The sequence below is a fragment of the Macaca thibetana genome, chromosome 15 (genome assembly GCF_024542745.1).
Source record: "Macaca thibetana thibetana isolate TM-01 chromosome 15, ASM2454274v1, whole genome shotgun sequence".
Lineage (NCBI taxonomy): Eukaryota > Metazoa > Chordata > Mammalia > Primates > Cercopithecidae > Macaca > Macaca thibetana.
Window position 1 is genome coordinate 1,552,745 of NC_065592.1, and position 27,096 is coordinate 1,579,840.

A 27,096-nucleotide genomic window follows, 5' to 3' on the forward strand; every position below is an offset into this window, starting at 1 on the left:
GCCCTTCAAACCGGAGTAGCCCAGTCCTCCCAGTCACTTATGTGGATGCTAGGTCTCAGGACAGCGGGCCTGAGCAGGCGAGGGTGTGACCAACTGGAGTCAGGAGGGCTGATATGGAGCGTGGGACAGTCTGCAGTCTGTGGTGATGAAGCCAGGGGTGCGCTGGCAGCCATCTTTCAGGACGGGACACGTCCTTTTGCTTCTTGCCTCTTTTATTGTTGCCATTTGTCAGGCTTCTGCCACTCTCCTCAGAGACAGCAGATCCCGGCTGAGGCCGAGAGCCTGGCCTCTTTCCTGGGGAAGCTCGGAAACGTTTCTTTCTAGCCATTTGCACATTCCGAATGAGAAAGAGAATCTGTCTCAGCTGATAGCATCTGGGCGGGCCAGCCCCGTCGCAAGGCGGAGCTCATGGGAGCTGTCCATTTATTCACAATCAATCGTGTTTCTGCCATGAAGGGCTCTGACAACCTCGTTACGTGGGACGCACGGCTCCAGAGTACTATCCCAGACACAGGTGCCCTCCGTCACAGCCCAGCTAACTGTGTTTGCTTTGAGCTGGGTAATGCAATCCCGAGTTGTGCAGCTCTCTGGACACGGCCCGTTCTGTGTAGACAGACATACGCCTAGGAGCATGCGGACCAGCTCTCTTCCTCCTCTGAGAATGGGGACTTGCGGCATCTTAAAGGCTCATGATGACTCTTTCCTTCAAGATGCTTTTAACTGGATGTGAAGGAATATGTGTGTATATATAGCAACTAGTCAAGCTTGAGGGATTTGTAGAAATGACTCATCAGCTCCGCTGCCCCTCACCTCCCTGGTCCAAAGGGCTTTATGCTTTTCAAACACTGTTGCACATCAGAAGTGTGTGCCGCCCTGGGGCATGGAGGCCGACTGGAAACTGCCTCCTGCTCCGAATCAACCTCCTGACTCAGGCTGGTCACCCCCTCACCTGCTCTGAGAGCCCAAGACATCAGTGTTCAGTGACATGCCCCAAATTACACTAAAAGCGAGGCTGCTGTCAGAAATCAAACCAGATTCGAAATCGTGTGCCCCACCCTTGTCCCCGGGAGGCCCCGACTTCCATTTCCCAGGAATGAGGACGTTCCAAGTTCACGAGGTACTGAAGAGAGACCTCCCAACGGTTGGGAGCCTGAGGCGAGTCAGGTTTTTCCCTAAAGCCAGCTTCTAGCAGCAAAATGCCTAGCAAATTTTATAAGGGTGATAATTTAGCAGAAATGCTGATTATGTGAGTTCTATAGCATGTTTATTTTACAAATTCCTGTCGCATAGCAGGAGCCTCTGCCAACTCCCATACATGGCTAATTGCATAACGCTGCTCTGTGAGCTAAAAAGGTGTTTGCTTTAAAATGTTTATGGAGAATGCTCTTATCTTGTCTATCTGATTAAAATTCATTCATGACATGAGCAATCCAGTTAGACTTGGAAGCAGAGGGTGGAAGGAAAACTGAGGTTTAAAATAATTTTCGTCGGGGAAAAAGTTTCTCATGCTCCCGTGCATTTGGAAATGTGAGTGGTGTTGGCGCCTCACGAGCTTGGCCCGGGCGGCGGTGATGGCGGCAGGGCGTGGGATTGTGTGGGCCAAGCTGCCGCCGTTCGAGGTGAATAGTCCTCGGTGAGAGCGGGCCCGTTATTTTCCACCAAAGCCCTACTTTCTTCCCGGGAAAAGGTTCTTAGTCCATTGGAGCTGCTACAATAAAAAGACCCTAAAATGGGTGACTTGTAACCAACAGGAAATTATTTCTCACCGTCCTGGAGGCTGGGAAGTCCAAGATCACAGCAGCAGCAGATTCAGTGTCTGGGGAGGGCTGCCATCTGGTTCCCTGATGGTCCCCTCTCACTGTGTCCTTCACATAGCAGAAGAGGGGGGACAAGCACCCTGGGGCCTCTGGTGAGGGCACTAATCCTAATCACAGGGGCTCCGCCCTGTGACCCAGTCACCTCCCCACGGCCCCACCTCCTAGTTCCATTGCCTTGGGTGTTGGGGTTCACCATATGAGTTTTTGGTGGACACACGATGTTCAGGTCACAGCAGGCTCCCTTTGTGTTCCTCTGAGTTCACTGACCTTTGGCCCGCCCCCAGGCTTCCCTCTGCCTTGCACTTCTGAAGAGGCACCCGTTTCAACCTGTCAACAGAGTCAAATCCATCCTTTGTTTAGCCCTCAGCTGCTAGGAGGTTGCCGGGCGGCCTAAAATATGAGTTCACATCCAGGCCTTGGGCAAAAGCCTGCCCCTCTCTGGGCTACGTGCACATCTAGCCCCAGCCATGCTGCAGCTCCTGAGTGCTCCTTGCTGGGGCGGCTGGCTGGCCGTCGTGTCACAGATGCTCCAGTCCAGCCCTTCCCAGCCAGGGCCACTTCCTGCATGACTGAGGAGTGCCCTCTAATGGGAGGTACCACACACCCCACCATGCACACAGGAGCCCCAATGTCAACAGCCCCGTGGCCGAGAAACTCTGGGAAGTGCTGGTTCTGTCTAGTTGGTCCCATTGCTCTGATGGGGATCCTAAAACACTAGAACTGTAGGACCGGGAGAGGTCTCAGGGGGCTGTGGTCCTACCTGCCTGCTCTCAGCAGGGCGTGGGCAGGGTGGGAGCAGCAGCGTCGCCCAGCCTGCCCAGCGAGAGGGAGGAGAGCTGGTGCCAATGCCCCCTGGATGCCGTACCAGGGAGTTTAGTGCTCCTGAAAAATAATGCCAGCCACACAAACCCCGTCCCCCAGGACTCTTGGCAGGGAGGGGCAGCTGGACATCACCTTGCATTTAGGATCAGACACTGCTGAGCAGGCTCAACCCTGAGTGTATTCTCAACCACACCTGCAATTTTCCTGTGTGCTTCAGAGGAAATAAGCAGAATCTCAAGTTGCTATTCTATTTTGCAAGTATGCTGAGAACTCAAAATTGCCCTAAGAAAAGGAAGTAGCTCATCTCCAGAAAGCCCTTCTCTGTGGGGTTCTAGGGCTATTGTGTCTGAGGCGGTGCCTCACCGTGGTGAGACGGCAGGTGGTTTTCCAGGGTCCGCAGCTCTGTGTCAGCCCTCGTGGGCCTACCTGTTCTCTTTTCCTCTGGGGGCTTCCAGCCAGGATTGCTTCGGAAGAAGGCGTCTGTAGGAAAAAACCACCACCAAGTGCTTAGAAACCACTCGCCTCTCAGCAGTTGGCCCAGCTGAGTCACTTCTCACCTTCCTGGGCTGCCCGGGCCCACAGGTGCTGCCAAGTGCGCGCTGTGCTCAGCGGGGGCAGCGGCCTGCAGCAGGCTGTTCTGAGCGTCCTCGCGGCTTGGCTGGCCGTTCCCACTCGGCCCTGGAATACGCATGCTGTGTTTGCCCGGTGCTTCCTCTCCATCGTGAGGTCCACGTCCCGTCTCAGGCTCGGGTAGAGATTAGCGTGGGAGAGGTTTGTTTGGAGTCGGCCTCCCTGCCTGGGCCAGTGCTGTTTCTGAGCTGTGCCCTGTCCCCCCAAGGCACTCCATACTGGTCCGCATTAGTGTGCCAAGTGCCGGGCCAGGTGAACCAGAGCTGCTTCGAGCCCACCTTGCCCTCCTGGCTGCCTCCACCCTGTGCTGGGTGTCCCAGGCCTCTCTGCTAGTGCTGGCGGCCAGGTGTGGAGCAGACGTGACTTCGGCAATGGTGCGTGCAGGCATAGTGGCAGAGCTCTTGCTTGTCCCCGTGCTCCAAATCCTCCAGTGATTATGGTTCGGGGCAACCACGCCGCTGCTCTGTCTGCGTGGCTGGAAGTGCCTTGCAGCTGGCACTGGAGTGGAAGGTGCTTCTGCAGTTACATCCGCAGCTCCTTGGGAGGGCCAGGGCACGCAGCCCAAGCCCAGCCACCTCCTCAGAAAGGAGTACCTCTGTGTCTCCATCCCTTCCCAGAGCCCCTCCCTCTCCAGGACCTGGGGAAAGGCCAGAACTGCCAAGTATGTGGGAAGTTCTGACCACCAGAGGGCAGCCGGCAGCCCCCGCGTCCTCCAGTGCTCTGTGGCCCTGGCTTCAGCCTCAGCCTGGAATCCCGGTGCGGGGGGGCAGTGTGGCTTCTCTCTCTCTCACATCCCATGGGCAGGTGGCCTGAGGTAGCCCGAGGTAGTCTCTCTAGCTAAAAGTCACCCTGCTGGGAGGGCTGAAGTCAAAGACATTAACGGCAAGGGTGCGGCTGCGTAATTCTACCCACAGATTTACCTCCACGGCCCCGGGCGCTTGGCACAGTGAGAGCGTCAGAGAAATAGTCCTGGCCCCCGTCCCAGAAACTCCTGTTCAGCAAGGAGGTGGGATGGTGTGTCCTGAACTCACGACAACTGCAATAAATGTTATCGTCATTACTTAGTAATATCACGGTATCATCTATTCATGACAACACAGAATTGAAATACTCAGATGGCACTGGGCTTTTGCTTATTGAAACCTACTGTGTGCTGGGTGCTAGGTGCTGTCCTGAGGGCTTAGCAGGCATTTCCCTCCCAACAGTGGTAATGAGTTGAGGGTTGTCGTCCTCTCCACTTCCCAAATGAGGAAACTGAGTCTCGGGCATTGTCAGAGGCCGTGGAGGGGGAGCTGGGACCTAATCAAATCTACCTGACTCAGACTTCACTTCCTGCTTCCTCCCAAACCTCTGAAAGGTGGGGGTGTTTCTAGAAGATGATGCTGTAACGGGAAGCAGGAGGGGTGTGTGGGCTGTGGGGTGTGGGCCCTTGGAAGGGCAGACCCGGAGCTTGAGCTGGAAGGCCAGGGATGGGCTTGGGTCTTTGCATATATAGGAGTCAGTGGAGTCAGCCTAGTAATCGTGGACACGCTGGGCCTCCCGAGGCCACAGGGGGACACGTGGGAAGAAGTGTGTTGAGGGCAGGGCGCTGGCCTCATCTGTCTGCTTCGGAGAGCTCAGCCTGTCTTGACACTTGGGACTTGGACCTGCGCCTGCCACAGCTCTAGGGAGGCTGAGATTTGTAACCAGGCACTCCTTTTGCTTTTCCCACCTGCACAGGGGGCCGATGGCATCCGTGGTCTGAAGGGCACGAAGGGTGAGAAGGTAAGTCTGTCCTTGCAGCCGTGGAGCCCTCTGCTTAGTCCAGAGCCCAATTCCAGCTGGCGGGCCCCTCCCGCAATGCTTCTTCCATGAAACCAGCTGAGGTGGACGTCGCCTCTGAGTATTGAGGGGAATTGATGCCACTCTGTGGAAAGTGTCTGTTTGCAGATGGAAGAACAATGAGTTGAGGAGGATGGGCCTTCGGGTACCCTGGAGCACATCTCCTAGCAGAGCTGAGTGGGTCCAGGGTTTGTGTCTCTGCACAAGAAAGCCTTGGCCCCAGAGAAAACACACAGGCCCCCACGTGCCTGCGGGGGCCAGTGGACATCTGTCACCCTCCCCACCCCCAGGTGGGCCGCCCTGCATGGCCGCTGGCATGAGGGTCCATTTAGTTGTTAGACGTTCTTCCCTGGGCAGCCCAAGCAGCAGAAACTCACCATGCACCAGAGCCAGGCAGGGAGGGAGAGAGGCCGCGCCATCGGCCATGGTCCGTGGGTGCAAGTCAGGCCTAGCGGATCACTGTGGTGAAAACAAAGCTAACGACACCTCCATGCATGCCTGCCAGAGTCAGAAGGTTGGTTACAGCCTGCAGCGGCGACAGCCTGAGCCACATGGAGCTGCGTGGCCGGCCACCTTTCTCTTCTCACTCTGGTGGAACGAAGCTCACAGCCAAATCCAAGGCCCAGTTATGACACAGATTTAGGCCTCAGGGCGGCCTCACCGTGCCACCCTCCCCACCGTGGCCTAACTGTGCGGGTTCACCCTGCTGTGCCGTGTAGCCACGCAGTACTTGCTTTCCATAAAGCACATTGGGCCCCTAAGCTGGGCAGACCCTGGCCTCTCCCCTGGCCACGGTGGCCTGTGGGGCTGGAGTGTGGGTGCTGGCATCTGCTGCTGGGATGGTCCACGTGCCGAGACTCCTTATTTGCCACCTGTCAAAGACGTCGCTTGGATCCTTTCTTGTGAAATCTGCCAGCCTTAAAGCCATTCCCGAGGGGACACATCGAGTGGCCACAGCTGAATCAGAAACGACGCGGCAGCAGGAACGCCCTTGTTCCATGGTGTTTGCTGAGAGTGCTTGTCCCTGGTTTCTGTTCTTAGTGACTGCCCTTGTGGGAGGACCAGCCAAGAGGCCTGAGCCCGTGCCATCTCGGTTCCTTCCTGAGGGTACCCGCACAGCGGAACCCTAAGTCTGCATCCAAGAAAGCTGAGCCGTTTGGCCTCTCCAAGAGCACTGCTTTCTACACGGAGCCCGTCGGGGCTTCGGAACACGAGGCCCTGACGACACAGGGTCTCCATCCTGTTGGTCCCCAGGGAGGCTCCCTCACCTGAGGACCTTTCATCCTTTCCAAGGTGGCTTCAAGAGTCCAGCTTTGCCACTTGATCTTGTCACATTTGTCCCTAGCCAGAGACAGGGCTACTTGAGATGATATTGATGAGGCTGTGCAGAGGACGCCTTCTTGCCAGGACAGCTACCGCACTGTTCCCGAGGGCCACGCGGGCAGCCCGAGATGGTCTGGGGAAGGAGGGGAGCAGTGTCAAGGGGCTGTCTTTGTGGACTTCTGCATTATTTGTGGCCGCTGCTAAGCTTCCAGCACTGTGTGAACACTGCGAACAGGGGCCTTGAGGTCCTGGGGGCCCTGGGAGCTGGCGCTGGCTGGAGAGGGCTGGATTCTCACTGAACAGAAGGCTGCCTCCCTTGCGTGTGCTCCCAGCCAGGCCCTGAATGTTTACGACCTGGCTGAGTCCCCAGATCCTGTCCTTTCACTCTTTTTGGATCAAGATGTGGTCCCTGAATAATGAGAGGAAAAGCCCAGCCAAGGGCCTTCTCTAGGAGCCACCCGTCCCCTCTGTGGAAGGATCTGAGGACTTTCGCCCTGTGGTTTCCTGGACGGGGAAAGTCTAGACCAGGGACTCGAACGGACAGCAGGGCAGCCTCACTTGTGTCCCAGATTCACCAGTAGCCCTGGGGTGTGTGGGCCGCCGACTTCCCCTGCCACCTTCAGGAACATCCGCCACCCTTCAAAAAGCACTGCCTCTTACTGCAGGCCTTAGGGATTCTTTGCGGGGGCATTTTCATCCAGCTCCCCGTCCTCAACTGTCACCCCCTTTACCCGTCGCTTCAGTGCTGATGGGATGCCACAAAGTGCACTGAGAAACGATGCCGGGAGCTCGGGGGCCTGGGCTTGCTGAGGCCTCACCATGCAGAACTTTCAGATTCAAACTGGGCCTGCCTGAGAAGCAGGGACGCAGCTCTCTCCAGCTTCAGAATGTTACAGCTGGAGGGACGGGCCCCAAGCCTACCCTCGAGTCCGGGGTGTGCGCTGCCCCTCAAGGGTGGGGGACCTGGTGCTGAGCGTGGTCGTTTGGAGCGGGGAAGGGACCGCCAGGGAGGCGGGTCCTCTCGCCTGGACTAAGGCACTCTCTTGTCCCGTATTCAGGGTGAAGACGGCTTTCCTGGGTTTAAAGGAGACATGGGCATCAAGGGTGATCGGGTGAGCATCCTGGGTTTGGGATCTGCGCTGGGGAAAGGCCAGGTGTGCTTGGCCATATGGGAGGGGGTGGGGATGTTCGCTGCCACAGGGCAGCGTCTCAGAAAGGAGGTAAATTCTCGGTAGAGACTCCTGGTGGGAAGGGGACAGTGGCCTGGAGCCCAGGGCCCGACTCTCTCCAGCTCCTCTTCACCTCCTCCTCACCTCCTCCTCCTCAGCTTGCCCCTTGGGGACTGGGAATAACCTGTGGTCGCCAGCTGCTCTGCCCAGTGTCCCACACAAGGGGTCAGTGGGGCTGGGTTCACTTCAGGCTGCTCCTGTGGATTGCAGAGTTATTCACCTGACTCGAGCGATAAGCCATGCCTGGGAAGAGGAAGGAGAGCAGCTCTGGAAATGACCCAGCTTACCCAAGCAGCACAGCTGCTCCCCAGGCCACAGGGCCGGCGCCCACAGGGCAGCACGCGACGTGGGTCTAGGATCCCTGTGAGCCCGGGGAGCATCCTGGTCCCCAAACAGTTCTTCAGGGGCCCTGGGACTCCCACACAGTCCTGTGGTCTGTGATATTGGCTCAGGAGAAGCCACAGCAACCTGGCTTGTTTTTAAATGAATGATTTAGCTCGGCTCCAGAGAAAGCCGGTGGGTGCTGGGAGGGACTGGGGCTTGCCGGCAACCACAGAAAGCCACAGGCTGCACATTCCTATAATTAAAGAGAAGGGACACCAAGGGCACGAAGGAAGGGTAGGGAGCTCTTTGAGCAGCCAGGGCGGCCAAAAATCTCTTGGAGGTTTCCCCAGTAACCTCTCAGTGAGCAGGAGCCCGGCAGAAGGAGCCGAGATGCCTCGGCCTCCGGTGGGCACAGCCGTGGTGGCAGCTGTGCACGCACCGGGACGGACATCTGTCGGCGGTAGCATGGCTGTCACCCAGCTGCCGTAATCGTCCCCCTGCAGCGCCGGCTCGCAGGTGGTTTTCCAGAACAGGAAAGCCCCACACACTTGGCACTTCGTCCCAACCTGGCAGGCAAAAGGCAGAGGCAATCTGCACCTCTGTGGGAAGGAAGGGGGAGGGAGGAGGGGATCTGTTTCGCAATGCTGTCCCAGTTAAGTGGCTGCTAGAGGCGCCCATTCTAGAACTCCTTTCGTAGTGGAAGGCTCTTGAATCCCCACATCTCAGCGGCCTTTCAGTTTGATGGTCAAAGTCCTTTTCTTCTCCTTTCTGATGCCTCTGTTCACACATGTGGCGTCCACATGATGAGGCTGCAGCTTCAGAAGAGATGACACACATTCCTGTGCCAGGGCTCCGAGAGTGGAGCACTTGTTGCCATGGGACAAGGGTGGGATGCAGGGGTGGGACCTGTCCTGAGCCCAGGGAACGGGACCCCACACCCGGACCTCTTCAGAGAGCACAGCCTGGGGCTTTGCACCTTCTCGGTGCTCTGTAAATGTGTGCAGGATTATTCTGTTGAACGAGGGACAGAGAGGTCCTGACCCAATGACAGGTTAGAGCTTCAGAATGAGGAAGTTATTAATTTTTGTCTATCTGAGCAATACACATTTGTGTTGTGGACTTGAACCACTGCTTTACAGCTGCTCTTGGAGACAGATGATCAGAGGAGGATTTGTCCATTGCTGGACAAAGGGTGCCCGGAAGGGCATTTGGAGACTCTCCCGTGGCGCTACCATTGCCTGGGCTGCCCTGTCTGAGCCCTGAGCTCCCAATCTGTAACTTGGGGAAGTTGGACGAGGTAGAATTTAAGCCCGTCTGTTGCTGGGACGCCTCCTGTGGCTCTCCCGTGTGCTGGTTATGCCCAGGTAACCGCTCGATCGGGTCTGGGGCCCACTTCCATACTTCCTGGGGCTTCAGCAGCAGCAGCAGCTCCCAGTCACTCTGCTCTATTTGGAGAAATAGCAATTCAGAGCTACTATTGTTAACCAAAGTTATTTTAGCCAAGAGGCACTCAATTTAGAGAAGGTAATTGGGAAGTAGGAGCAGGCAGCCTTGAGAAAATAAATAGCAGGCAACCTCAGTGCAGCTTCCACAGAGCCCGGAATTCGCGGCACAATGTGCTCGTTTGGTCAGTGGCTCCAGGAGCAGCTCGGCGGCCTGAGTGAGGCGGAGCTGAGCTGGTGGAGCAGCTCAGACCACAGGGTGCCTGTAAGCCGTCCCCTTGCTCTCACAACAGTGGTGGAGAATAGTGTGTGTGTGTAGGGGGTTCCTCTTACACCTCCTCTTTTCTGGCTTGCAGGGGGAGATCGGCCCACCCGGTCCCAGGGGAGAAGATGGCCCTGAAGGCCCGAAGGGTCGTGGAGGTCCCAATGGTGATCCCGGTCCTCTGGGGCCCCCTGGGGAGAAGGTTTGTGATGTGGGACTTCCAGCCACTTTCTTGGGAGGGATCTGACAGGCCCTTCCCCATGGCCTCGGGCTCCTGTTGGCTGTGGCTGCCCTAGGCATGGGGTGGGGGTGATTCCTGAGCGGGCTCCTGTCTCCACCCTGGGCTCTTGTTGCTGCTCCTGTGAAGCTGTTTGTTGAATGACGACCCTTACCTTGTCCTGGGTTCAGCCCTTCCCAGCCCTCCACCATTGCCTTGGAGGGCTCCTTCCTCCCAGTGGCTACAAAGCCTGCGTTCTGAGCCCCAACATTCCAGGACCCCGTCCTTGTCACATTCCCGCCACCACACCTGGGTAATAACGGTGTCCCCACCATGGCCTGAAGGTGTGGCAGCCTGGCAGGAAGGAAGGCCGGAGTCCACGGAGCAGGCTCTGGGGCATGCAGCCATCCATAGGCCTGCAGTTTCCAGCTGCAGGAGGCTCCTGGGCCAGCCACACACCCTGCTCCACCCTGTTTCCACCCTGGGCTCCGGCAGGAATGGTGCATGCAGTGGCCCAGACTTGTCGTCCCATCCTGCCAGGTGGGCCCATACAGAAGGGCTCAGAGGTGCCCCGAGATGAAGAACACTCTGAGCTGGGGCACTTGCCTCTAATTGCTTTGCTCCACAGTGGCACGACCTCTCCTCCAGGGGCCTTCGCTTCTCCCTCGGTGCAGGGACCATCGGGTACCCGCTGGACTTCATGGGTGCTGGCAGTCACTCCCCACCCAGGGTGCCCCGGCCTCTGGAAACCACACCCTCCTCCTCCAGGCCCCTGCCAGAACGCACGTCTCCATTCTGCTCCGAGGAAACGGATGGAGCAATACCGTGCTGGCCATTAATGCAACTCTTTCTTCCCCCAGGGAAAACTCGGAGTCCCAGGGTTACCAGGGTACCCAGGAAGACAAGGACCAAAGGTAACTTCCGGCCGTGTTAGGTGTCCCGGGACAGGTGGACGGATGTTCCGCCAGGTCTCCCCACCCTGCATCCGGCCACGTTAGGTGTCCTGGGACAGGCAGAGGGATATTCCGCCTGTAACTTCCGGCCGTCTTAGGTGCCCCAGCGCAGGCAGAGGGATGTTCCGCCGGTAACTTCCGGCCATGTTAGGTGCCCCGGCGCAGGCAGAGGGATGTTCCGCCGGTAACTTTCGGCCGTGTTAGGTGCCCCGGCGCAGGCAGAGGGATGTTCCGACGGTAACTTCCGGCCGTGTTAGGTGCCCCGGCGCAGGCAGAGGGATGTTCCGACGGTAACTTCCGGCCGTGTTAGGTGCCCCGGCGCAGGCAGAGGGATGTTCCGACGGTAACTTCCGGCCGTGTTAGGTGCCCCGGTGCAGGCAGAGGGATGTTCCGACGGCAACTTCCGGCCACGTTAGGTGCCCCGGTGCAGGCAGAGGGATGTTCCGACGGTAACTTCCGACTGTGTTAGGTATCCCGGCGCAGGCGGAGGGTTGTACCGTCAGGCCTCCTCACCTCGCATCCGGCCGTGTTAGGTGTCCCGGGACAGGTGGAGGGAGGCTCCAGCGGTCCTCCTAACTCTGCACAGGTTCATCTGCTCCCCATCCTTGGGGGCGTGTGTGACACTGTGGCTCTCAACCTCCACCGTGTTCACTGCCTTCTGCATTAATTTGCTGAGTTGAAAGGAGGCTTTTGGGCGATGAGTCTTCTGTCCCAGGCGGCACAGGCACCTGGGGTCCTTCTAGGGTTCTCCTGGAGTGTCCTGCGATCTTCTGCACCTGTTGCTTGGCTGGTGGCCCTTGTCCCCCGGGTTGTCTATACGCAGAACCCGTGGGACGGTCGCCTCTCAACTCCACCACACTGGCGATTTGAAGGCTATTTGCTCCTAATGGAGTATAAAAGAAAAAGGAAACCTTTCTTATGTGAAATCGTGTTCAGGTTTAAATGAAACAGCTCCTTGAGGCTTTGGAAATCATTGAAAACGTTATTTTTTTTTCAAATCTCACATTTTATTATTCATGGTTCTTCCTTAAAGAATAACCAGCTGCCTGCACTGGAGACATAATTAACAGCCCAAGCTGGGTCGTCTTTCTCAGATCTGCCCCTGCCCGAGGCACCTCCTTTTAGCCTGGGTACCTTTTCGGTCTCACTGGAGCAGTCTTGTTAATAGGAGGATGGGCGTGGTGGCCTGGGGCTTTCCTCCAGGTTTTTCCATTCTCATTAAGGAAATGCTGCTATCCGTCCTTCCTGTGGAATGCGAAGCCCCCTGCCACGGGTGTGTAAAGGCACACCCCACATGTAGGAGAGCTTGCTGTGAAACAGGAATTTCATTTAGGATTTAACAGTGGCTCATTGAACGTGGGTGTGATGTAGCTGCTGACCGCAGCATCATCACCCGAATGTGGTCAAAGGGGCTGATGGGCACTTTCCTCTCTGTTAATACACATCCCTCTGGGGATGGAGAAAAGAGGAGAAGTTTGGGAGAGATGGGTGGTCTAAATCAAGTTCAGGCAACTTTTTGGAAAGGAATGGCACGTGTTTCCTGGGCAGAGACTAGAAGTAGCCATCAGTACAGTGACCTGGTTTCTGAACTGAGCTCTGTGTCACCTGCACTGAAGTTTCCTGGGTCCCGCCTCCTGCCTGGATTGGCAGGTGGGTGTATGAGTGGGTTGGCTGAACTCAGTCCCCTGTGAGAAATATAAGGTTTGGACATGTGTGAGCTCTTCGTGGATACAAGTGTGCATTCAGGACAGGATTTTAAGCCAGACAAATAGAGACCTGCCAAAGACAGTGGCCAGCGCCAACCCTGCGGACAGCTGAGTGGCCTCACTGCGGTGATGCTTCTTGCGTGGGTGTTTGGATATTCACCAGGTCAGAGTCCCTAAATCCATCTCTGGTCTGTGTGCACCTTGCAGACTTCTAGAATTAAAGAGCTGGTAGGTGCTACAGTCAGTGCATAAATTTGCATTCATTCCCAACTCTGCAAGCTGCCGTGCTTTATTTAGAGGGATTGTGGGACGCCAACACAACATGCACGAGGCACAGAAAACACAATGTCACAGTGCGATGTTCATGTCTCACCTCAGTTCAGCTCAGCAGTATGTGTCCCTTTCTCCCAAACACCAGCCACCCTCCTATGGACACGGGTGTGTCGGGGATGGTGGTGGGGGAGGGAGCATGATGAAAACTCCATTTGGGTTTCTAGAGCTGAAGCCTGTGAAATGCTTAGGAAATATTTATTGAGTAGAGAGGATGGATAGAGGGGATAGGTGGGTGGGTGAGTGGAGGGGTGTGGATAGGTAGACAGGCAGATGGATGAATGGGTAGGTGGGTGGGTGTGTAGGTAGATGGATAGACAGATAGGTGGGTTGGTGGGAAGAGAGGTGGATGAAAGGATGGGTGGGCAGGTGGGTAGATACATAGATGGATGGGTGGGTGGGCAGGTAAGTAGACAGGTGGATGAATGGAGGGGTGGGTGTATAGGTAGGCAAATGGATGAATGGGTAGGTGGGTAGGTAGACACATGGATATTCACATAGGTGGGCTGCTGGGCAGAGAGGTGGATGAATGGATGGTTGAGCAGGTAAGTAGACAGATGGATGAATGGAGGGGTAGGTGGATGGGTAGACAGGCAAATGGATGAATGGTTAGGTGGGTGGGTGAGTAGGTAGGCAGGTAGATGGATACATAGGTAGGCCAGTGGGTAGATAGGTGGATGAATGGATGGGTGGGCAGGTGGGTAAATAGTTGTGAATGGAGGGGCGGGTGGATAGGTAGGCAGATGAATGAATGGGTAGGTGGGTGGGTGGGTAGGTAGACAGGTAGATGGGTAGACAGATAGATGGATAGACAGATGGGTGGGCCAGTGGGTAAACAGGTGGATGAATGGGTGGGTGGGCAGATGGGTAGACAGGTGGATGGATGGGTGGGTGGGCAGATGGGTAGACAGGTGGATGGATGAGTGGGCAGATGAGTAGACAGGTAGATGGTGGATGGGTGGGTAGACAGATAGATGAATGGAGGCCTGGGTGGATAAGTAGACAGGCAGATGGATGAGTGGGTGGGTGAATAGACAGGCAGATAGATGAATGGGTGGGTGGGTAGGTGGGTGGGTAGACAGGTAGATGGATGAATGGGTGGGTGGGTAGACAGGTAGATGGATGAATGGGTAGGTGGGTAGACAAGCAGATGAGTGGGTGGGTGGGTAGACAGGTAGATGGATGAATGGGTAGGTGGGTAGACAGACAGATGAGTGGGTGGGTGAGTAGACAAGTGGATGGATGAGTGGGTGGATAGGTGGGCAGGTAGGTAGACAGGTAGGTGGGTGGTTAGGTGGGTGGGCAGGTGGAGTCTGGGGCAGAGGCTGTGCACTGGCATGCAGGCGGTCCCCCAGGCTGCCCGTGCAGCGTGACTTATTCCTGGCCCAGCTCTTATGCCTCCTCCTTAAATTCTCTTTCAGGGCTCTATTGGATTCCCTGGATTTCCTGGCGCCAATGGAGAGAAGGGCGGCAGGGTAAGGACAGCCTGGCCCCTGGGCAGGCAGCTTGTTCGGCTGCCTGGGTGCATAGCGGGTTGGTTCTCCAGCTGATGGCCTGTTTATTTCTCACCCCTTTTGCTTCTGAAACTGCTCTCCTGAATGGCTGGCCTTAAGCTCTTGACCTTTAGCACCAAGCCCTGGTGACACTCTCCAGACATTGGGCTAGGCAGGTATGTGATAGGACGGGGCAGAGACAGGAGGGAAGTATGTTGAGAAAATGGAGCTTTCCGATTAGCACCGCAATCCAGAAGGCTCTTTCAGGTCATTCTGAAAATCAGATTCCTCTCCTCTACCCAAGTGGACTTTTCCTCCAAGCTAATTTTAAAAGGAAGGGAAAAAGGAGATTGTTTTTTCCTTTTAAAAATGTCCTGCTACCTACCGTCGTCCAAATTTAAAGTCATTTAAATTAACATTAACTTGAACAGGGTTAGCAAGCTGCCATTGTCATAAACACCCACCAGGTTGCAGTGTGGTTCGAGTGTCTTTTGTTCTCACCCTCAACGAAGGAACCGAGAGCTGGGCAGAGGGAGCTGTGTTCTCCCCACACCTTCTGGAGCCCCCGCTGGCCCAGGCCTCCCTGAAGGAGCTGCCCTGGATGCTTGTTAGTGAAATCATAGTGCCTGAGCATTGCCACTTGGGAAAACAGGAGAGAGATGGTCCTCAGGCCTTGGACTCTGAGCTGGCCTTGTCCACGGGGCATATGGCGGGGACAGAGACCAGTCTGTGGTGTACATGCAGGACAGCGTCTGCAGAGCAGGCCCGGGGGACCCGCTCCCCAAAAGATGGCAGAGCTCACACCTGCCTCGTAGCCCCAGCCGCAATCCTGCAGCCCCGCCCAGCCCATCCTCGTATGCCCCATCCTGCTCTCCCAGGGCAGACAGAGCTACAGGGTTGCAGCTCCCTCTTGGGCCCATCCCTTCTGGCCAAAACCTTGTGAGCAAACAAATGTGTTCTGTCAGATTCACAAAATAGGAAAAGGAAGACTGTTCTGAGTGTAAGTTGACAGCACAGACCCGAGGAGACTATTATTTCCATCTCCACCCTTCTCTGTCTCTGTCCTTCTACCCGTCCATCCATCCACCCATCTCTCCATCCACCCACCCACGCCCCCACCCACCCACCCCCCCACCCATCCATCCACCCACCCACCCATCCATCCACCCACCCATCTATCCGTCCATCGATCTATGTGTCCATCCATCCATCATCCACCCACCCACCCATCCACCCATCCACCCACCCATCTATCTGTCCATCCATCCATCATCCACCCGTCCACCCACCGACCCACCCATCCACCCACCCATCTATCCATCCATCCATCCATCCATCATCCATCCACCACCCACCCATCTATCTGTCCATCCATCCATCTGTCCATCCATCCATCATCCACCCGTCCACCCACCCACCCATCTATCCATCCATCCATCCATCCATCCATCCATCCATCCATCCATCATCCATCCACCACCCACCCATCTATCCATCCATCCATCCATCTGTCCAGCCATCATCCATCCACCCATCTACCCACCCACCCACGCATCCACCCACCCATCTATCCGTCCATCGATCTATGTGTCCATCCATCCATCATCCACCCACCCACCCATCCACCCACCCATCTATCTGTCCATCCATCCATCTGTCCATCCATCCATCATCCACCCGTCCACCCACCGACCCACCCATCCACCCACCCATCTATCCATCCATCCATCCATCCATCCATCCATCCATCCATCCATCATCCATCCACCACTCACCCATCTATCCGTCCATCCATCCATCTGTCCAGCATCATCCATCCACCCATCTACCCACCCACCCACGCATCCACCCACCCATCTATCCGTCCATCCATCCACCCACCCACCCATCCACCCTCCTGCCCACCCTCCCACCCACCCATCCACCCACCCATCTATCTGTCCATCTATCCATCCGTCCATCCATCCATCATCCATCATCCATCCACCCACCCACCCACCCACCCATCCACCCACCCACCCACCTACCCACCCACCTATCCACCCACCCATCTATCCGTCCATCCATCCATCCGTCCATCCATCCATCCATCATCCATCCATCCATCCATCCACCCACCCACCCACCCATCTGTCCGTCCATCCATCCATCTGTCCATCCATCCATCATCCATTCACCCATCCACCCACCCACCCACCCACCCATCTATCCGTCCATCCATCCATCCGTCCATCTACCCACCCATTCATCCATCCATCCATCCATCTTCTATTATCTGTCTATCTCTGTCCGTATCTATCCAACCCATCCACCTCTCCATTTGTCACTATCTAGCTGTCATTCTTTCTCTGGAAGCCTGGCTAGTGCCTTTGGGGATACACTGTCTTCTGAAATACTCTTAGGTACCACTCTGAGAAGCATGGGGAATGTGGGATACCCCGGTACACTGCTCCTGTGCTGGGGGGCCTTTCACCCTGCACTGTAGTGAGAGTGCCTGGGGGAAGAAATGACCTTCTGCAGCTGGTCATGGGATGTGACCGCAAGCCCTTTCCGTGGAGGACCATGTGGGACCAGGGACCTCTTGGAGCACCTGGAGCCCTTGCTCACTCCCATGCTCCTGACTGGGGCTCTGCCCCTCATGCGTCTCAGCCTCCCTATCCCCGAGCCAAGGAGCTGAGATGGGTGCTTCAGATGTCCTGGGCATCAGCACTGTGGGTCACCAGACATAACACAAACCTGACTCAAGCCCAGACCTGCCACATGCCCCAGTCACACATGGGAGCCACTCACAACCTTTCTGTAGCCTCTGGGTGTCTGGCCCTGCCCAGGGACATTTTGTTCACCACTGCATCTGGCTGGTGGCACAACCCACAACACAGACCTCAGGCCAAAAGGGCGAGGCTGTTTGCTTCACCTTGAGCCGTAGTGGTGGTGGTGGTTCATGCGTGTGAGTTGGAGCCCTGGCCTCCTTCATCTTTGCCATCACAGCTCTTCAGAGCCTCCCGTTCAGGACGCTGAGCATAGTCTTTACCCCCGTGAGCCTTCGGTGGCATAGTCACTGCAGAATGACACCGGCAGCACTGCCCGGCTTTCTGGGCAGGGTTGATGCTTTGTGCCAAGTTTGGGGAATGATGGAGAGCGTGGGTGCCCTCTGGTCTAGGAGGTTGGGCTTCCCAAACAGGAAAGCCCAACAGGAAGCTGGGGACTGGGCTGTCCTTGCAAAGGGATCCTTCCTCTTTTGTTGACCGCAGGAGCCTCACTCAGGTTACCCAGAAGCCTCTGGGCGCTGGCTTGTCTTCTGCGCCTTAGTGAACAGACGCTGCCTCCTGGGTTTCGCCCTTGGCCGCCCTTCTTTTGCCTTGGGCTTTGGACTTGGTAGTCTTGGGGCAGTCCATTCACTTAAACGGCGCATGCATCGCACATGCATTCTACGTGCTGGGTGCTCTGCTAGGCTCTGAGGACTCTGCTGGTCAAACCAGACATTCCTCTGGCATCCAGAGAGGAACACCACCCAGTGAGCAGCACTCAGAAGTGGTGGCTGTGACGATGAAGGACAAGGGTGAGTCAGGGAAAGGTCATAGGCACCAGAGTCTGACCCAGAAGGTCCAGGGAGGCCTCCTGGAGCAGTGACATTTTTGCTGAGCCCTGCAGGAGGGACAGAAGTGGATAGGTGAGGTATGGAAAGCAGGCAGAGCTGTGGGGTCAAGAGGTGAGGAGGCAGGGGCTGGCACAGGGCCGAGCCCAGCAAGAGAGACGTGGGAGTGGGCTGTGGGCTGCAGAGCCTGCTGGGGCGGCCAGCTGCTTGCGGGGAAAACTCTTTATCCCAAGGCACTGGGACCTACTGAAGGTTGTAGCCACACAGAGAGAATGGCACCGAAGGTTGTAGCCAGGGGGATTGGCACGGAAGGTTGTAACCAGGGGGAGTGGCACCGAAGGTTGTAGCCAGGGGGATTGGCACGGAAGGTTGTAGCCAGGGGGAGTGGCACCGAAGGTTGTAGCCAGGGGGAGTGTCACTGAAAGTTGTAGCCGGGGGAGTGGCACTGAAGGCTGTTTGAAACAACTCTGGTCCCAGTGTGGGGCAGGAATGGGAAGGAGACCATTCCAAGGATGTGAAGGGAAAGCCAGTGGGATGTCTATGCTCATCCAGAGAGGTCTTTTGTTTGTTTATTTTATTTTTTTGAGACGGAGTCTCGCTCTGTCACCCAGGCTAGAGTGCAATGGTGCGATCTCGGCTCACTGCAACCTCCACCTCCCAGGGTCAAGCGATTCTCCTGCCTCAGCCTCCTAAATAGCTGAGATTACAGGTGTGCACCACTATACCTGGCTAATTTTTATATTTTCAGTAGAGACAAGGTTTCGCCATGTTGACCGGGCCAGTTTCAAACTCCTGACCTCAAGTAATCCGCCTGCCTCAGCCTCCCGAAGTGCTGGGATTACAGGCGTGAGTCACCGTGCCTGGCCCAGAGAGGTCTTTTAAAAGATCTTGGATATTCTGGCCAGACGGATGCTTCTAGGTGCTTGGATGCCAGGCCTGAGTGTCTGCATGCGTGCATGCATGTGTGTGTATGTGCATATATGTGCGCGCATGTGCCTGTGTGTGCGTGCATGTGTGTGCATGCGTGTGTGTTCATGCAAGTGTATGTGTGTGCGTGTGTGTGTATGTCTGCCTTCCACATGAGGGCTGCCTGCCCTCTGTCTGCCTGGTCCTACCTTCTGCAGAGCTAGTGTTGGTCTGTGGCCCTTGACACCTTGACTATGGGCCAGACGTGGAAATGGCAGGAATATAAGCTGCTATGTCAAGCCAGCTGAAGCCAAAGGAAGAGGAGTGGGTGTGAGCAAAGTGCTGCTTTGCCCCTTCGTCCTCGGGCCAAGGAGTGATCCCAGGAGCCCCTTCCCGGGAGAGGGGAAGACCCACTCTTCAGATGCACCTGCCCGCCAGTGGAAGGCCTCTCCTAGCTGTGTTTGGCTTCTCCAGCGGAAGGTCCCCTCTCAAACTGTGCTTGGCTTCCCAGCACGGCCATTAGTGGGACTGTCCTCTCCTTCCTCAGGGCAAGAAGACAGGTGCCCACAAGCAATTTGCCAGGGAGAAGGAAGGTTAAAGGGACGAGGGGGGACATTCTGTTCCACAGCTCCAGTCACAGGGACTCGAAATTCTTTGGCTTGAATTAGTTTATAAAGAAAACAGATGAGCAAGACGCCTGCAGGGAGCCCCAGATGGTGCTTTGGCCGAGCCGGTATTGTGCTCCCTGCCAGGGCCCTCGCGCCTGTGCCTTGGGTTGCAGTCATTTGTGTTGCAGGATGAAACCTGTGGTCCAGGTCATCATGGGACTGTTTTAGGGTAGAGGGTTTTCATTCTGGGGGAGGATGGGAATGTGTAAACCTGGCAACCGGAGCTCATTCACACCTAAATGCCGGGAGTAACCAGGTTGGCCGTGGGCGTCCTTGCCTGTAGAATGCCTGTCACTGGAAGAGAGCAGATGTTTCGTTAATTTTCATATGCAAATATTTATTTGAAGCCAAAGGATATCACCATAGTAATTGAAGAACTGGAAAGGGAGCTCATTGTTAAAAAGCTACATGATTAACTCATCATCATAAATGGTTTTATTAAATGCATTTCAAAATGGGAGACTCTAGGAAGCAGTTTTGACTCTGGCAGCAAATGAATGAAAGATGATGAGAGGAAACTTCTCAGGTGGCCTCCAGCCATACAGAGCCACCTTGGGCGGAGCATCAGAAACCAGTCAAGATCAGCCGGGCACGGTGGCTCACACCTGTAATCCCAGCACTTTGGGAGGCTGAGGCGGGTGAATCACGAGGTGAAGAGATCGAGACCATCCTGGCCAACATGGTGAAACCCCGTCTCTACTAAAATTAGCCAGGCATGGTGGCGTGTGCCTGTAGTCCTGGCTACTCGGGAGGCTGAGGCAGGAGAAGCGCTTGAACCTGGGAGGCAGAGGTTGCAGTCAGCCAAGATGACGCCACTGCATTCATTCCAGCCTGGTGGCAGGGTGAGACTCTGTCTCCAAAAAAAAAAGAAACCAGTCAAGTTCAGGAAGCTGAACTGGGACCCGGTGGGGATGTAGGGGCCGGTGCGCGTTCAGCCCCTGGCTTCCGTTCACTGTAGATTATCTGCATCTTCCAGCTCTGATATCTTTGCACTACATTTGTTTTCTGTGGTTTGGAAAATGCAAAACAGCAACAGAAAAAAGAGTATAAATTCTATTAGAGGAGAAGCCTATGACTCTTGGATATATGATTTATATATTAAATTGCAAGTTTGCACGTCTGCAGAGCCTGTTGAAAATTTAATGGCTAATATTCTTAACTGTAGCAAAAGTAAATTATGTATGAAAGGGGTTGACTTTCTTCTCTTTCCTTGCAATAATGATTTCCCTCCCTGCTGAGGACAGAGAGAGAGAGAGAGATGAGGAGGAGGGGAAGGAGGGAGGAAGGAGGAGGAAGGATGTGGCGGTGCTCTGAGGAGAGAAACCAGATAATAGTATAAACATCCATCAGACTGCGGGAGGAAAATTGGATTTCAGCAGGACTTGTGCAGAAGAGCAAAGCTCTGTGTGTCGGGTGTGCGGTGAGCTTCTCGCCCTGATAAATCTCCTATTAAAACACGGAAAAGGTGGGTGGCAGGGAGGCCCGCGTTCCTCCTAGCCTGCTCTGAATTCAGAGTCTCTCAATAACCCGGGAGAGAGCTGCCACCTAAGCAGGGCCGGGCATTTAGAGAATGACTGACCAGCCCCTTCTCTGATTCTAGGGGACCCCTGGAAAGCCGGGACCGCGGGGGCAGCGAGGCCCAACGGTAACCGCCCTTTCAGCTTGTGGGCATGTCTGGGACACGGGAGTATGGTTTAGGGAGCACATGCTGGGGGCTGGGGGAAGGCGGTGTCTGTGAGTCGGGACTTGAGCTGACTTTCCTTCTCTCCCATCTGTCCAGGGTCCAAGGGGTGAAAGAGGCCCCCGGGGCATCACTGGGAAACCTGGCCCCAAGGTACGTGTTTGGCCTCCTGGGTGGTGGGTGGCATGAACCCAAGTTGCAAAGCTACAGAGATACGGAGCATCTGAGGGTGTCTGTGACCATTTTTACTGAAAAAAAAAAAAAAACAAACAGGACCTTTTCTTAGGTGTATTTAAGAAGCAGCTTGTCCCCTCCAGCAGCCTCTGGATGCCTTAGATGAGATTTAATTAAGTGATTGAGAACGATGGTCCTGAGATGTGGCCCCAGCAGAGCAGGGGCAGGGCCTCGCCCCAACACCTGGGACCCGAGACAGCAGCAGGGGCCAGGTCCACCACAGACTCACCCGCCCTGGTCAGGAGGCCCTGTTTCCTCTCTTGAAAGGGGTTTGAGAGCTGCAGAGGCCTCTACCAGAACTTTCTGGCAGGGGAAGGCCCAGGCCGGCCTCGTGCACATTCTTCCCACTGAGGGACGTTGAAGCCACTCCTTGGGTGGAGAATCTGGACACAGACCCAACAGGCGGGCTGCTCCTACCTGTCCAGGATGCCACTCCAGAGCGGGTTCCTGCTGGGATAAGTCTTCCAGTGGCTGAGGGGCCGACCTGGCCTGTCCCTCAGCTGACCGGAATGTACCCACAGGCTAACCTGAACTCCTCTGGGACAAGCTCTGGGGCACTTCTCATGCCCGGTGAGCTGACATGAGGCTCACGTAGGAGAACTCAGAGCAGCAGGTGTCATGTGGGGGTGGCCCTAGAACGGGTCCCTGCGTTCTGCCTCTGCTTGACTTTTCGAGGCGCTCGAGGCTGGGCCACAACCTTTGTCCCACTCAGGAGAGTACTCTGGAAATGTCCAGCCCTGTAGACACTGGGCGGTCAGCTGCGTGCAGAGGCGGGGGGCAGGCTGGGCGGTCAGCTGCGTGCAGAGGCGGGGGGCAGGCTGGGCGGTCAGCTGCGTGCAGAGGCGGGGGGCAGGCAGGCTTTAGTAGCCACAGATCAGTGCCAATGCCTTCTGCCCCTTATTGAGGGTCAGGGCCACCTTGAGGGGTGCACGCAGGTGCAATATTTGACTGAGACGTTTTGATGACATTATGGGCCAGAGTCTTTTTATCCAAATAATAACAATCATAAGCTTTTCCCCCTCTCTCCTTCCTTTTCAAGGGCAACTCTGGAGGTGACGGCCCAGCTGGCCCTCCTGGTGAACGGGTAAGCAGCTGGAGCCTTCGGGGGTGTCTCCGAGGGCAGAGCCTGCCTCGAATGCCCCCTGCACTTTGTCCTGGGGTGGGCTGGGGCCAGGGAAGGACACCTCAGACCCTGCCGAAGGGTAGGGTTTTCCTAAGATACCAAGAATAGGTCACACCCAGGGAGTGAACTTTTCCATACATCAGGGACCTGTGCCCCAGCCCTGGTCTTGGGGTTTGGGAATGGCGGAGATGACAGGAAATGGGTCCCAGGCTCCATCCTGCCCCCAAGGGTGGGGCAGGGTGAGGGAGAGGCTGGAATAATGGAGGAAAGGTCATGGGGGTGGCAAGAAATGACACCTGCATTCCGAGAGCCACCGGCACAGACACGTCAGCCGCAGGAGCTGCTCTGAAGAGACCCCTTATCCTCAAACTGGCCTTTCTGTGTTCCCAGGGACCCAACGGACCCCAAGGACCCACGGGATTTCCTGGACCAAAGGGCCCCCCTGTAAGTAATGGCTTCCTTGCTGGGCCAGCACTGCCTGTCCCTTCCGACACCGCCTGCTTGTCTCCGAGGTCTGCTCGGAGCTCCTCACAGTGGCCGGTGGGTGGAGGGAGGCCCGAGGTGAAATTCTGGCTGCTCAGATGAGGGGGAGACCCCCGCCCAAGGCTACTGCAGGGCAGTCCGTGACTGTGTCCCATTGCCGGGCCACCGGCGCTGGAGAGAGCTGCGCACTGGGGTCCTCTCTCCTTTAGACTGAAGTGATTTTCTCACCCAATTCTGTGTTAGTGCCCTGGGGCCGCCATCACGAATGACCAGGAACCGGGTGTGGCTTAGAACTGGGTGTGGCTCTTCTCTCACAGCCCTGGAGGCCAGAAGTTAGCAAAGTGTGGTCAGTCAGAGCGGGCACCTTCTGGAAGCTTCTCCCGGGGCGCTGGTAGCTGCTGCCAGTCCTTGGCACCCAGTGGCCTGTGCACACTCACCCTGGCCGCTGCCTCCATCTTCACGTGGACTTCCTTCTGTGTCTTTCTGTCTTCTAATCTCTTTCTTTTTTTTTTTGTTTTTTGAGAGTCTCGCTCTGTCGCCCAGGCTGGAGTGCAGTGGCAGTGGCACGATCTCGGCTCACTGCAACCTCCGCCTCCTGGGATCAAGCCATTCTCCTGCCTCAGCCTCCAGAGTAGCTGGGATTACAGGTGTGCACTGCCACACCCAGCTAATTTTTGTATTTTTAGTAGAGACGGGGTTTCACCGTGTTGGCCAGGATGGTCTCGAACTCCTGACCTCAGGTGATCCACCCGCCTCAGCCTCCCAGATTGCTGGGCTTACAGGCGTGAGCCACTGCACCTGGACATCTCTTTCGTTTTATAAAAACACCAGTCACTGGGCTGGGCCCACACCCATCTAGGTTGGCTTCATCCTAATTCAGTTACACTGGCAAAGACCCCATTTCCAAGTGAGGTCACAGGCACAGGTTCTGGGGGGGACATGCCCTTTTGGGGGACACACTTCGCCTTACGATGGGTGTGATGTATCTCCTCCAGTATCAACATCCATCTAGCAGTGGGATTGTGGTCCAGCAGGCATTGCGGGGCTGGTGGGGAGGGGGTTGGACTTTGCAACCGACAGACTCAGGTCCTGGCGCCGCCTGTGCCACCTGCTGCCGGACCTCGGGATGCCGAGTGGCCTCTTCTGCCTCGGTTTCTCCCTTGGGAGATGAGGGCGACAACAGCACGTCCCTTGGGGCAGTTGTGAGGATTTTGTAGGATGACGGGCAGGCGCCAAGGGCAGCCTTACATTTGTTGTCACTGTCCCCCTGCCTGCCGGGTGATTGTCCTTCTCAGAGGATGTGCAGGGACAGGAGCCATGGAAATAACGGTCGCTCCACGTGGCATTAAATCTCAAAGGTGGGTGCTTCTCAGACACGAATGAACCTCGTTTCCTTTGGTTTTTTTCTTCAGGGCCCTCCAGGCAAGGATGGACTCCCGGGGCACCCTGGACAGAGAGGCGAGACTGTGAGTATCCTGGGTGCTGGGGGACGTGGCTGGCTGGCTCTCTGAACACCCTGCATGTGGGCACAGCCCTCGCTGCCCAGTGCCATCTAGGACCCTCCTGGCCTGGGAGAGACAGGTTGGCCTCAGAAAGGTTCCCAAGGGCTGGGCCGGCTTCCACTGACTCAGAGCCGGGCTATGAGGCAGGGCTGGGGCAGAGCAGTCCTGCTGGCTGGCAGCGCCTTGTGGCATCTGTGGGCGGAAGGCAGGTGCTGGCTGTGGGCTGGTTTTGGAAACTTTGGTAAGAGGCCACATTTAAAGATATACACAGATTATCCTGGGCAGACTGAAGCCTCGTGCATCCAGCCTTATTTTCCTTCTAGAATAATGCTGAGTGTCACCGAGCTTGAGGGATACGTCTTTTAATTGGGAAAGTGCTGGGAAAGGGTCTACATGTTACTCAGTGTCATTCAGTCATTCGATGCTGCAGCACTTCAAGAGGGCGGCTGTGGGCCACGTACCATCCCCACCCGCGTTTACCCAGGCCCTTTCAGCTCCAATCCAGGGGGTCTGGAGGATGCCTGCGATGTCCCCTTTACAGTAAAGAAGACACGTGCCAGGCAGGTTTAAGTGGCCTCTAACTGGTCATGCCTCAGGGCCCATGGTCTTTGCAGCCAAAGACTCCACGTTGACCTTGCCCTTCACTTTAGAAATGCATATCATGGGCCGGGCGCGGTGGCTCAAGCCTGTAATCCCAGCACTTTGGGAGGCCGAGATGGGCGGATCACGAGGTCAGGAGATAGAGACCATCCTGGCTAACACGGTGAAACCCTGTCTCTACTAAAAAAATACAAAAAACTAGCCGGGCGAGGTAGTGGGCGCCTGTCGTCCCAGCTACTCGGGAGGCTGAGGCAGGAGAATGGCGTGAACCCGGGAGGCGGAGCTTGCAGTGAGCTGAGATCCGGCCACTGCACTCCAGCCCGGGCAACAGAGGGAGACTCTGTCTTTAAAAAAAAAAAAAAAAAATAGAAATACATATCACAGGCTACTTCATCTAGACCAGAAAGGACTCCAACATTTTCAGTTGGGAGAAAAAGCCCTCATCAGAAACGGGATCATTTTCCTGGCCCCATCAGCCCTTTGGAATTTGACCCAGCTCCCTAAAGGTGTGTTTCAGGAAAGGGTGCAGGCACGCCGGTGACCTGGCCCACACCTGCAAGCTTGGGACTCCAGGCTTTGACTCTCTGGGGACGTGCAGCATCGGGCGACTTCCTCATCGCCACGCTGTGTTCCTTCTCTGAGTGCCCACCCGCTCTGTCCAGCTTAAAGGATGAATTACACAAATGCAGCATTTCCCACCAAGGAGGCTGGGGGGCATGCCAGGGTCACTGCAAGGGTCTCTGCAGCCAGGTTTCTAGGGGTCTCTACAGGACCAGCAAAAGCAGGTCCCCTCGTGGAATGGGTCTGTGAGTGCCCTGTTGAATATATTCTCCGTGCCTGCTTTGACAAAATCCCCTTTGTCTGTCTTTGGTTCGTTGTGATGAAACCTCTTTTAATTATGCCTTCACTGCTGTTCTGCATGGCGCGTGCTGCCTGATAAATGGAGATTGCTTTGCTCTTTTGTTTATAGAGAAAAATTAAAGCATTTCTTCTGAGCTTTGCATATTTTTCTCTAATGCCTTTTCAAGGAGACAAGATAGAAGGTTTTACCTATTATGTGCTTTTCTCCCTCTGACTTATACTGGACGGAGGCTGGTAAAAGAATTAAGCTGCTCGTCTCTGCTCAGAAAGTTGCACATGTACTTCCAGCTGCCTTCTGCCACCGCGGCCGCCTCCCTAGACACAGGGTGCTGGAGTGATGCCAGTGGGCGCTCCATGTCTCTGAGACCCACTTGGGGCACAGCATCTCCTCCATGGGCTAGTCCAGACAAGCCCACCAGAAAGAGCTTCTCTGGAGTGTTGATTTCCTTCTTTTTTTAAAAAAATGGAACAGAAATGGTCATTATTTCTCCTAAATGTGAGCCAGAAACTTATTTCTCAGCAAAGGGCTGAGCTCATATTCCGTCCTCAACAGCTAGGAGTGGCTGAGGGCCCCTGGGGGAGGCCTTTTTTTGTTTTGTGTTAACATTGATGTTAGCAAAACTTAACCAAGGCTCCTGTCTCCCCTTGGGCTCTTGGGCTCTTCTCCCCGGGTCCACTGAGCAGGGCATGCCCTTGACACCTGTCCACCATCCCTTCCTTCTGACCCCGTAAGTGTAACGTACGTTAGAAACGATCGTTCTAGCCAGCTGTGTACAACTGAGCTGGGCTTAAAGGAGAGAGCCCTTCTAGAGTTTGCAACGAAACTGAATCTGGGCTGGCCACAGTGGCTCACTCCTATAATCCCAGCACTTTGGGAGGCCGAGGTGGGCCGATCACCTGAGGTCGGGAGTTTGAGACCAGCCTAGCCAACATGGTGAAACCCCGTCTCTACTAAAAATACAAAAATTAGCCAGGCCTGGTGGCAGGCACCTGTAATCCCAGCTACTCAGGAGGCTGAGGCAGGAGAATCGCTTGAACCTGGGAGGCAGAGGCTGCAGTGAGCCGAGATCGTGC

At 55.8% G+C, this 27,096-nt stretch overlaps 1 protein-coding gene across 2 annotated transcripts in view; it reads left to right on the forward strand.

Moving 5' to 3' along the window:
* Positions 1-27,096, forward strand: part of COL5A1 (collagen type V alpha 1 chain) — a 211,582-nt gene that overhangs the window by 134,697 nt on the left and 49,789 nt on the right. For both annotated transcript variants that reach the window (XM_050759704.1, XM_050759706.1), the window contains exons 28-37: positions 4,989-5,033; positions 7,472-7,525; positions 9,765-9,872; positions 10,748-10,801; positions 14,298-14,351; positions 21,139-21,183; positions 21,319-21,372; positions 22,493-22,537; positions 22,967-23,020; positions 24,472-24,525. In XM_050759704.1, coding sequence (XP_050615661.1) covers positions 4,989-5,033; positions 7,472-7,525; positions 9,765-9,872; positions 10,748-10,801; positions 14,298-14,351; positions 21,139-21,183; positions 21,319-21,372; positions 22,493-22,537; positions 22,967-23,020; positions 24,472-24,525 — 567 coding nt within the window. The remainder of the gene's footprint in view (positions 1-4,988; positions 5,034-7,471; positions 7,526-9,764; positions 9,873-10,747; positions 10,802-14,297; positions 14,352-21,138; positions 21,184-21,318; positions 21,373-22,492; positions 22,538-22,966; positions 23,021-24,471; positions 24,526-27,096) is intronic.